General features: G+C 34.5%; 1 protein-coding gene across 1 annotated transcript in view; it reads left to right on the top strand.

The window, feature by feature from the left end:
• LOC148945242 (gamma-aminobutyric acid type B receptor subunit 1-like) overlaps nucleotides 1-12,520 on the top strand; it is a 171,171-nt gene that overhangs the window by 25,556 nt on the left and 133,095 nt on the right. Inside the window, exon 3 of the mRNA XM_089098983.1 lies at nucleotides 6,185-6,355. Coding sequence (XP_088955109.1) covers nucleotides 6,185-6,355 — 171 coding nt within the window. The remainder of the gene's footprint in view (nucleotides 1-6,184; nucleotides 6,356-12,520) is intronic.

Here is a 12,520-nt window from a genome sequence, read left to right as displayed (position 1 = left end):
TTTTTATTTTATGTGATTATGCTGTCGTTGACACTGCATCCAAAATGACAAGTAATAACTTCTAAGCCTTTTGCTATTTCTAGATAATCACCCTATTACTTTCTTAGTGTTAACTGAAAGATTTCCAAGTAAGAAGTGTTTACAGGAGCATACTTAAGATGCTATATATCATAGGAACGAACACGTTCATGAGTTGTTTTTCTTTCAAGAAAAAGTAGGAGGGGGACATTTGAATTACCGACTCTCGGTGTCTACATAAAGGATTCATAGATAAATATTCAGTAGTCCAAGGCAAACCCAGGTTGATAATCAGCAAAAATTACTTGATCTATCCCGTAAACGGTTCCACTATTTTCCCCATGGATTGCAGTCTGTTTAAAGCCAAAAGCATCTCTCAGATTATCCTTGAGAATAATTGTTGCAGTGATCTAATATAAATCTTATCGCATTCCAATGTCTAAACAAAGTAGAATGTGCCTGTCCTTTGAAATGAGGTTTATCTATGAAGTACTCGACACAAATCTCCTATAGTTTCATTTCCAGTAAATGTCGATTTGGCATAAGTACATCCCCTAGATTTAAATGATTCAATCCATTCTCAGTTTAAATAGCCCAACTCATTCACTCCCCAATCAAATGGTTTAATTTATATATCATACACACTATCTTTTCTAAGAATGTAGAATGAATTTCTGAGAATACAGTCGACAAGAGTCACTTCAAACTCACTTTAAAATTTGATGGTGGGGGAAAGCTTTTTCCAAAAATCCCGTGTTCTATTCAACTTGTTGCAGAGAAGATCGGGAACATTGGACATGAATGTTACACAAAAATGATGGGGCCTAGTCAGTATTTTTAACATCAATCCAAGACTGAAGATCAGAGTTGTATCTTAGCCACTGAACCAGTAAATGTTTCCTACCCCTGTGATTAAATGTCTTTAATATCTTTACAATTCGATAGATTTCAGTTGAATTTTTAACTTTTCGCAATTCTTAATCATAAAACACGATAAAAGTCATCTCATCTTTAGTACCACACTGGTAATAAATTATGGGCTAATTGCCTGGGATTTTTGTTACTTTAAAAAGTTCCGTGGACCATAAGTAATTCACCTTTTCAAAAACATTAGTTTTTCTATGAATTCGAACAGTATCACCAAAAATGAATTTATTTTTCTTCTTCTTCTTGACAAGTGATTCATTCGCATACTGTTTAAGAAATTTTTCAATTGTATCACTATCAGAATAATGAAATTTCTTTGGCGTAGAATTGGTCAGCGATCGCAGAGGTCAGTGATTATAATTCAGCGTGTTTTGAACAAGGTCATGTATAAAAGCCGGTGTATTTTTCAATGTAAAATATCTTGAAATGTAAAGTCAAATACTTCTGATTGATCTTTTAATCTTTGCATCCCTTATAGAACTTCGACCGAAATAGACCAGTGTACTATGTTTCTTTAGTATCTTTGCAACTAGGGTATTAACAAATTCACTACCGCGATACATTTGAATTTTTTTTATGCGAATCCTATTTGAAAACACTTTCAAAGGCCTGAGCAACTTCAACGCCTCCCTTCGATCGTAATAGAATGGCATGATTATAATGGCTATTGACACTGATTGCAAGTAGAATGTGATTTTTCGGTGTATTTTGACGTCTTTGAAACTCATCTAGAGTCAGGATATCTGTTGGAATTTTATACACTGTGTAAAAGTCCTTAGTTTTTTGATCTCGATAAGGACGAATGTTATGACTTTTGTAGAGAGTGTGAATGAATTCAGTCTTTAGATAGTCTCCCACAATTTTAGCGTAAACATATGTGACTTTGGGAACAGTGGTGTGGATACCGAAACTGCCCATCAAGAAAATATCTATATAAACACCTTTCATAACTTCAACTGTACCAATGTTAGGCACGGAATATAGAATTCACTACCCAGGGGTATACTAGTGGTCGGTGGTGGTGGTGATGGTGACGTTGACTTGATACGTTTTCGATTTTGTCTAGCTATCAGTGGTGTGCTAGTATTTTCAACAATTGATTAAAAATCTTCTTCTTCTTCAAGTTCATATTTTAAAGATGCCTATGTTGTTGATTACGATGAGAATGACGATGCATGTTCATTTAATTTTTTTATAATTTTTATACTGCTAATATTACTTTTGGGTAATTTAATTTTATTTAGACATTTGCATAGATGAGTGTCAAAAGATAACGGTCCCTTAATATTTGTCACCCATACCGTACATTAAATCAATTAAATTATATCTTTTGCTCCGAACTAAAATCCTTTCCACATTGCTCTCAAGCTGAATGTGATCTTGACCACTTTCCATGAGATAGGTTAGGAGTCACTCTCTTTTTTAGCGATATTATTGGGGCATTAGATTTACAATTTTAAATACAAATGAATCGAATTGCTCCTTCTTTAATTGTGTTCCAGCAGCAGACTCTTGAGGAGATGATTCTTTTTTGGGCCGTATTTGAAGTGAGCTACCCCCTCCGAAATACCTTGTTCTTTATGTTAGACTTTGACTTTTCATCCCAATTAAATTAAAAAATAAGCATTTTCAACTAGAAATAAGGAGCATCGTTAAAAACTAAGACGAATGGAAATTATCCCGTATATGAAGTGAGCTGCCCCCTTCGAAATACCTTGCTCTTTATGTTAGACTTTGAATGTTCATCCCAATTAAATTAAAAAATAAGCATTTTCAACTAGAAATAAGGAGCATCTTTAAAAACTAAGACGAATGGAAATTATCATGTATATGAAGTGAGCTACCCCCTCCGAAATACCTTGTTCTTTATGTTAGACTTTGACTTTTCATCCCAATTAAATTAAAAAATAAGCATTTTCAACTAGAAATAGACTTTTCATCCCAATTAAATTAAAAAATAAGCATTTTCAACTAGAAATAAGGAGCATCGTTAAAAACTAAGACGAATGGAAATTATCCCGTATATGAAGTGAGCTACCCCCTCCAAAATACCTTGTTTTTTATGATAAACTTTGACTTTTATTACCTATTAAATTAAAAAATAATCATTTTAAACTAGAAATAAAGAGCATCGTTAAAAACTAAGACGAATGGAAATTATCCCTTATATGAAGTGAGCTACCCCCTACGAAATACCTTGGTCTTTATGTTAGACTTTGACTTTTAATCCGAATTAAATTAAAAAATAAGCATTTTCAACTAGAAATAAGGAGCATCGTTAAAAACTAAGAAGAATGGAAATTATCCAGTATATGATGTGAGCTGCCCCCTCCGAAATACCTTGCTCTTTATGTTAGACTTTGACTTTTCATCCCAATTAAATTAAAAAATAAGCATTTTCAACTAGAAATAAGGAGCATCGTTAAAAACTAAGACGAATGGAAATTATCCAACTATTTTAAATTGACAACACTGTCCAAACATCACTTGTGTATTATACAGAACACAATCAACCCATCTCAAAACATGTTTGACCACATTATACCTTGTCTAGCAGCTCGGCCCATCGTACAGCACCATAAGTACTCTAAGAGATCCTTCTATCATCACCCCACCACTTATGTATTATACGGAACACTTCGAAGAAGTAAAGCTATTCGTTATTACAGTTCTTTTCTTGTCATCTACACCCCTCTTAATATCAAATTCTTCGTATAGTATAACGTTAAACTATTTTAAATTGACAACACTGTCCAAACATCACTTGTGTATTATACAGTACACAATCACCCCATCTCCCCCAAAACACTTTTCAGCCATTTCTTGTTAAAATTTTTTATTTCAAGTCAATCCTTAATAGGATCAAATTCGCAAATCCTACACTCCAATTCGCAAATCCGATTACCCCTTTTTAAATGTCAGTCAAACAGTTCTGATTGTAGCATCCAATTTTTAATAACAAACTGCATTCTTTCAAGACATGTGGGACCACATTATACCTTGCCTAGCAGCTCGGCCCATCGTACAGCACTATAAGTACTCTAAGAGATCCTTCTGCCATCATCCCACCACTTATGTATTATATGGAACACATCGAAGAAGTAAAGCTATTCGTTATTACAATTCTTTTCTTGTCATCTACACCCCTCTTAGTATAAACTTCTTCGTATAGTATAACTTTAAATTATTTTAAATTGACAACACTGTCCAAACATCACTTGTGTATTATACAGTACATATCGAAGTATTCACAAATGCTAAACCCTTTTTCTTTATCAGAAAAAAAATGCCAATTGCCAAAAAAATTCTTTTGTCAAGGTGTATTAAATCACACATTTCCATCCATTGTTTTCTTAATCCCGATAAGACGCCTGCCAATATTGTCTGGAAATTGTCACTCTTGCTTGCCTATGTCCAACTGTGTGAGGGAGTTCTGACTCTCTTTGAAAAGGTGTAGAGGACCCGTAGAATAGCAAGGGAATTCCTAGGGGCCCCATAGAATTCCATAGATACACCCTACTGATCCTTTTGAACTATAGTTTAAAAAAAAGTCACTGTAACTTTTGACGACAACCCCACTAATTGTTGAAATATTAATAAGTTCTTCAGTGCAATCGATTGCTAGCTCGCTACTTAGCTCAAACACAGAAGGTGATGTGGATTGAATTTCCAACAAGATATCCCTTGCATTCAACATATAATTTTGTCAGATAGTCTTAACAATGGTATTGAAACCAGCAACTACTGACATAGTGTATTTCAGCTTAGCTACACATGTAAAAACACCTTGTTGCGTCTTCAATCGGAGAAGTCTTGCCCTATATTTGACTCCTTCTCATCATTTATGTTGATTGATGGTGAGACAAAAAATTAAGGTAAAGAGCTGGAGGCACATATTTGGAATATTTTTTTTTACCCAATATCAGTTTGTTATAAGCTCAGCATTACTCATTACTTTCGTCCTAGACAAAACCTTACTAGAAAGAGTATGAGCTATCCCAGATCTTCAAAAGCATTCCTGTCCTGAGAAACGAATGCTGGGCATATACACAAATCTTGCGTGTCCTTTTCAAGCGTTGTATCCATCTCAACCTTGTTTTGCAATCAAGCTTTTTCACTGTCGTGGATACGTGCTTTGAAAGGGTCTCTTGACTCTGTTTCTTTAAATTCTGATTACTTTCTATTGTGTTTGAAACTTTCATGCCTTCTTTTCCACTCATAGTCGAAGTTCAATCTACACCCAATGCAGGTAACCTTATCTCTTGCTATTGGTTTGTTCATACTATCTATTCAGGGTTCACTATCTTTGGTTCTCGCTATCTACGACTGAAGCTAAAGAGCACTAAAATCAACCATTTCCAGACTGATAAATTTGAAAATCCCAGTATTTTCAGGAGAAGGAAAATACAATGTAGACTTTCTGTGACTGAATTGAGCGTCTGGAAACTGGATGAGGCTAAAATAAATCACTTAGCCTATATGACTTCACAAAAAGTAGGGGCTAGCTCTAAACCACCAGACAAAAAAAAATAATGAGCATAAGCAAGTTTTATAGGCGCTAGTTGCTACCATCGAGTCCCTTTAAACCTGATTTAATTTAAACCACTCTGTTTGAAAGAAAATTGTACAAATTAGAATTAAACGATAAAATAAAACGACTTCATTTTATTTGCATGTGAATTTGGTTTTCGCTATCTACGTCTAAATTCTAGCATTTCTTTACCGATAAGTTTAATTTTGTGAAAGTCTTTCCAGGAGAAGGAAAATAGAACTTAAATTGTCTCTGAATTGAGCATCTGGGACCTCAATGAGGTCAAAATATACGACTTGTGCGACTTTATAAAAAGCAAGGAGGGAGTGAATCACCACCACTCATCATCCCCCCGAGCCACCCCTGCGTCGAATTTTTAGGACTACTAAAATTATGCACATTGAAAAATATAATACATAAGTGAAAGTCAGGTCTTAAGAGAAACTACCAATAAAATCTAAACGGGTAAAGATCAAATACAAACTTTTGACATAAGTTTTTTTTTAAGAGCGGAGACCTGTATTGTTGCTTTTTGTCAAGATTAAAACGCTGATAATAAAAATTTAAAGAACAACTCAAGTTTCATGTTTTACAAGTTTCGTAAGGTCTTATTTTTGGAGTTTTGTTTACCTATGATGAAAATAATCATTAGCTCTCAGATATAGCAACTAATTTATTTCTTTGTATTCACATTTTATTTGGTTCCAGGTATCATTTGGAGGAAGTTCTCCAGCCCTTTCAGATCGTGCTAGGTTTCCAACACTATTTCGGACCCATCCTTCTGCCACTGTGCATAACCCTACAAGGGTGAAACTAATTCAAATGTTTGGCTGGTCAAGAATAGCAATACTCCATCACACACAAGAAGTGTTTACTTCGGTAAGATTCCTTGTTTATGAAGTCAGTTATCTTTTCCGTTTTTGATTTGATCAGTCTTCTAGTTTATTCTTGGAAAAAAACTCCTGGAACAATTTTTAATTTTCTTTTAAATCGATTGCATTCTTTAATCAGCCTTCTGGTTTGTCATTGGGAAAAATATCGCTGGATGATTAACATTCCGATTTATCTAAAGAGATACGAACATCTAAAACTCAATATACGAAACTCTCAATCAATTCATTTACTTTGAGTATATTTTTTAAAGATTTTGATTTATAGCTTATAAGTTTGTGTGCTTTTAGGCGTTTAGGCCCAAGCCCTCGGACTTTTCTTGAAAAGCTGTTCAGATAAATTTAAACATGGGGAAAGGAGGGAGGGCACGAGCAAAATATATATGTTGATTTTATCATATATCTCTTTGCTTCAATTCAATACCCCCGACCACGAGAGCTTTGATTTAAAACACACTGAAATTGCCTTATAAATGGAATAGCCTGCCACTCTAAGACCTTCTGTCTTTGTCCTTAGTAAAAAGAAAGTTTGAAAATGTGTGATGAATCTAAAAAGTAAAAAATTATTCTACCACATGGAGAGGAGTAAAAAATGGTATCAACTTAATAAATAGCGTAGTTTCGTTGTATGTAACTATTATTCATTTTATTTTGTAGAAGATCTCTTTAAAAATTACTTCGGTTTATGTTTTTCTATTTGAGGATATTTTTACAAGCAAAATCCTCTTTTTACTCATATTGTTTTTTTTATTTTGCCTTATATATTTCATTGCACAGTTTTATATAATATTTTACTAGGAGCCTTCTCAAGACCAGAACATAATTTGCACTTTACTGAAAAAAAAGAAAAACAAAAAACAAACAAATGACCGTAGATTGTAGTAATATGGGGATAAGGCTTTTAAATGACTCATAGCCGCTACTCCTTCATTCTATATTGTTCATCACAAAGAAGTTTAATGGTGATTTCCTGAAGATGCAGGCGTTATTAATTTTCTTCAAGGTGCCGGTGCTTGTTACATAATAAGAATTGCATGGCTCGTTAAATGTATTGAAGGTGACATAATTTTGCGTGACTAGTTGAATTTTATGATTTGCTTCAGTATTATTTGTGCATGGGAAGAATAAACATCTACATCATATTTTTTTTAAAGTGAAGATGTAATATTCCAAGAAGCCGTGTGTACATGATAGTGTTGTAGTAGCTTTGAATCCCGAGAAAGGGAAATATTTGAATTACGAAACAAGTACTAATGGTAACACTATTGGATATATATGCGTGCATTGTCATGAAAGTAAGGAGTTAAATTTTTTTGGTGTACCGAGAAAATTCAAGTGTTATAGAGGTTGATATTCGAGAATAAAATTTCCAAAGTTGACAGTCCTCAAAGAGAATGCAAATTGAAAACTTTTAGTTGATGACGAAGGCCAACTTCTTGCTACTGCTGATGGTAAAATGTTTCCACTTTATAAATCGTATCACAATAATCCTACTATTACCATTCAACGAAAGGTAAAAAGAAGAAAAGCATGCTCATCTAACATTATCATGCAACATATCTTATCTAGGTGCCGAAACTGCATTCTATGCAAAAATAATATGGTAGTAGACAAAAAAAACACCTGCAAAATAAAAATGGCACTCGCAGACATTATCAGCAAGAACATTAAAGATGAATTGATGAAAAATATGCCCCATGCAGATGTTACTAGCGCCAATGATAGTTTACCCACAGATACATTCATTGAACCATGAATCAATCTATAACAAAAGGAGTGAGTTTGTTACTAGCGAGAAAGAATCATAACTCTATGTTATTCTATAATCGGTAGTGAGAGTGTCAAGATAAAAAATGCTTGGATTTGAGAATCAAAAATCATACGGAATCTAGTGACTTTGGAAAAATGCGTGATTCTAGAAGAAGATTGTAAAGAGTTATCTTTCAAAGAAAAATATTTTCTCAAAGAATGCTTAACGATAAAATGAAAAATGATTCTTCGTCTTTTAACTATTGTATGAAAGTTTTACGTCGTGGCCCAGATGCATTTACTCAATTTATTGACATATTAATCGAAACAAAACAAAATGATATTGTGGATTTGCTTTTCAGCACTACCTAGAAAATTGTTAAAGACGGCCGTTTTGCAAAGCAACAATAAATAAGTCAAAAGATCCTGTCTAAACAGGTTTAATTGATTGGATATGAGACGTCACTCGATCACTCCTCCTCCTAAAAGAGATTCATTTTATTGATTGCGACTCAGGTTCTTTTTGGCAGTGAACCATTCCACATTGGAATTTTTTTTACACATGTTTGTACACATTGGACAGCTGTTTATCCTGTGAGAATTGTACTGTTGTTGATGAGTATAATTAAAAGTGTAGATTATGCAACCCATGTAAATTGCAGAGGGGATATGCAGTGAAAATTAAAGACTGTGATTCCTGTCTCGAAGATGTTTGTGACTCTCACACTACAGGTTTCCTATGTTCCAATTGTCTCCATGATAAATGGGATCTGTGGGAAAATACTTAGCCTCGTATGATTGCAGAAAACCCTATATTTGATTTCAGTTTATTTTTAAGAGACTGGTATCATCGTGGTTTTAAAATTGTTTTGGGAAGAAGAACCTGGTCTACGCTTCAATTGCTGGAATAGTAAGAGAGTCTGGTTTTTATGACATCGCTGTGAAGATACGGGCTACTAGGATTATAAACCTTCTGATTGTTATTTGGCTGTTACAGAAAGTGATTCTTGATATGAGAGTACCGTAGGTGACATTACTTCAAATAAGCAAATTGAAAAATTTGAATTTTATAATGTGAATCAAAATAATATTATTGACTTTACGAAAACATATAATAAAAGTAAAGTTGCATTATATTGTAGAAAATTTGGCCTCGACTCGGTCAAGCCCGAATTTAGGGACTTACATCCCATTGTAAAAAAAAGCCAAGACAGATAGTCCGAGGGATTGAGAGGCAAAAAATGTTTAAATGGGACGGGTAAATGGCGGGAGTAAGTATGCCTCTCTTATTGGACAAGTACTTGTGTGTTAGTTTTTGAAAAGACACAAATTGAAATCAAGTATTTTTCAGTAGGCATCAAGACATGGCTAATAGTAGAACAAAAAACAATACAGATAGTCCAAGGAAACAAGAGGCAAAAATGTTTAAATGGCACGGGTAAATGGCGGGAGTAAGTATGACTCTCTTATTGGACAAGTACTTGTGTGTTAGTTTTTGTAAAGGCACGCCTGCCTAGAGTCTCAGGCAGGTTGGCCAAAAATTTTAAATTGACATAGGACCATTAGATTGCCTGGAATGAGAGGCAAACATGGCAAACCTGCCCATGGTCTTAGAAAGGTTGACCAAGAATTTAGAATTGATAGAGGATGACCATTAATTCGCTTTGCTTGGATTAACAGACAAACAATCGTTAAAGCCATCTTCATCTTCCAAATTTTACATATTCATTGCCTAAGCTCCCCACATTCTGAGGAAATTTTAATTTTTAAAATTTTTGGGTCATTCACTTGCCCGAGACTTTGGGCGGACGGGCGCCCCCAAATATTGTTCCAAATACCCCTCTCAATTTAGCACTTGTTCACGGATGACCTGTTCACCGATGCCTTGTTCAGCTGGCGCCACTTATAGGTAATCGCCACTTATATGGAGCAGTTATAGGTAACCAGTGGTTACCTATAAGCCTACGTGGAAGAACCTATACGTAAGGGACATAGACTTTTTATTGTACATACAGGTTTTATTAACAAGCAAATTCACAAACATTTTAAAAGAATTTCACTCCTGTGGCACGGAAATCTCTATTACATGTGAGGGGTGTAGAATGCATACTGTAGGCCAAGAGGATAAAAAAAATTCAATATTCTTCACTGTTTGAATGATTCACAGTCCATGTCCCGTCTTTAAAGTTGATGCCGACTATTAACAATGATAAGAGTATTGTTAGCACTTTGAATATGGTTGAGGAAATCCGAGGGTATGCAATAGGATTTGTATTTGGACATGTTGAGATCCAAATTGAATAAATTGATCATTTGATTTGTGTTCATAGTGCCTAGTCTAATAGAACACTGCCATCAGGGTAATTTTCCAATAGGTTTCAGATTGATTTAGCGAGATTAATGCTATATTTTCCTCCAAAGGTTCGCAAAAGGTACACTCTAAACGTGCAGTGCCCAATCGGACAATACTCATATCTTGAGTATCGGAAAAATCCAATACAAGGATATCATGAGTTTTTGCAAACATTTTGTCGATTATACCATTTTCAAAAAGCTGTGAATCTCGTTCTAGGGATTGAATTGTCAATTTATATATGGTGCTGTAGGATTTATCAAAGGAAAAATTGTAGAGTGGAAATAAAATTACTTTATATACAAGAGATGAAAGTCCAAACATTTAAAATGTATGTTGAGAATTTGTCCATGATCTTATGGCACTTGCACTTTTACAAAAGCCAAAGCAAGTTTTGAGGCATTTTTGCGATTGATAAATGACGACTAGATAAAGGTACGTGAGCCCATATCAATATGTCGTTGATCTGTGATTGTATGTGGAACGAGAAGATTGATATTTTTTCCACTAGCTCTTAATTTTTCAATTGTCAAAGCAGCAGAACTTATCAACCTGTTGTTTTCGTACATGAAGTATTGCCAAGGTGAGTATTGCCAAGCGAATGTTACAGGTGCAGTAGCAACTATTTTAGCAAAATAAAATTGGACAGAGCAATTTGTAGCTTTATGTCAATCTTAACATTGGGAGGCAACCTTTAAGGTATATTAAAAATTTTATGGTTCATTTTCCCAGCCAATTATAAATCTTTAGTTGCCGCATTTCTAAGTATATTGCGAGTGTCAGTTTCCCATTTATATTCAAATTTAATAGCCAAACCTCTCAATTTCTTACAGCACATTAGAGTCGTCATTATGAATTGTATTTAACTTACATAGTTTGATAGATTGTTGCTTGTGCTCACCAATTTTCCTTTTATGTAGATACTAATTTGTCTAAACAAATTGTCTAGTACACAATTTTCATAGGATAACCCCTCGGCAGCGCTTTGTTTTTCATTGTTGAATTTTTTGACAATGAAATAAAAATCTATAAATGTAGAAGTCAAATCTATGAAATTGTCTTCACTGGAATAAATTTATAATTGAACGTTTTCAGAGAGCGGTTGTTGTGGATAAAATTATTCATAGTAACCATGTTTTACACTCACATCAACATTTTCTGCATTGAATAGATTTAACGATAAGGAAACTGAAAGATGGGATTCTTTATGTGTTATATAAACCATTTTTAGGAAAAGAAATTTTTTTCGATCTAACAATTTTTGCTCTAGGTTTATTTATCCTCTTTGACAAGAGTAATGTTTTACGCTTCTGACCTGAGTTGAGACTAATGAGTGACAAGGTGTCTCTTGCCCCTTTAGACATTTTTTTTATGATTTCAATCGCTCGCCGAGGGATCGCGCGCCGGACCTGACATTATGTGAGACACTTTCTTTAAAATCCTTTCCAGAGCCCCAATCGTGTAGTGTAAAGGACGCAAAATCTGCAGTAACCGGTGCAATATGTTTTTAGCAAGGGGTAATGCAGAGCGAAACAATTTAGCAAACCAATTGCTGAGACCGTAGCCAGAAATTGACGAACAACCCATGTAATAGTCCATTTCATTACCCGATTGTCGTGGTCTTAGAGTAGCAACATAGCTTTCAATATCAGGACACACAAAAGTATTTTTTCTATTAGCCATCTCACTGAAAGGGTTCGAAATGACATGTAGTCCCAGCCAAACTTTTTGTTATTGCTAGAGGACCGCCCAATTCACTTCTTAATGTTTACTGACAGAGTTCTATATACGAAGTGTTGAATGGAATATATTGAAGGTGCTTTAAATACAAATTGTTGATTGGAATATATTGAAAGGGCCTTTTTACCGTAGTGGTGAATGTGTTATTCAGTGTTTTTTTTTTGTTCGAGAACACGTAGGAGGGGGGCATTGGTATTGCCGACTCTCGATGTCTCGACAAAGGATGCGTATAGAAATATACAATTGTCTGATGAGAAGCTGGGTGGATAGTCTGCAAAAATAAAACAATCCATTCCGCTGATGGTACCAGGA

The sequence above is a fragment of the Artemia sp. Qi Xiang Cuo genome, chromosome 13 (assembly GCF_049724085.1).
Source record: "Artemia sp. Qi Xiang Cuo chromosome 13, ASM4972408v1, whole genome shotgun sequence".
In the NCBI taxonomy this organism is placed as follows: domain Eukaryota; kingdom Metazoa; phylum Arthropoda; class Branchiopoda; order Anostraca; family Artemiidae; genus Artemia; species Artemia sp. Qi Xiang Cuo.
This window is presented reverse-complemented; position numbering and strand designations above follow the sequence as displayed.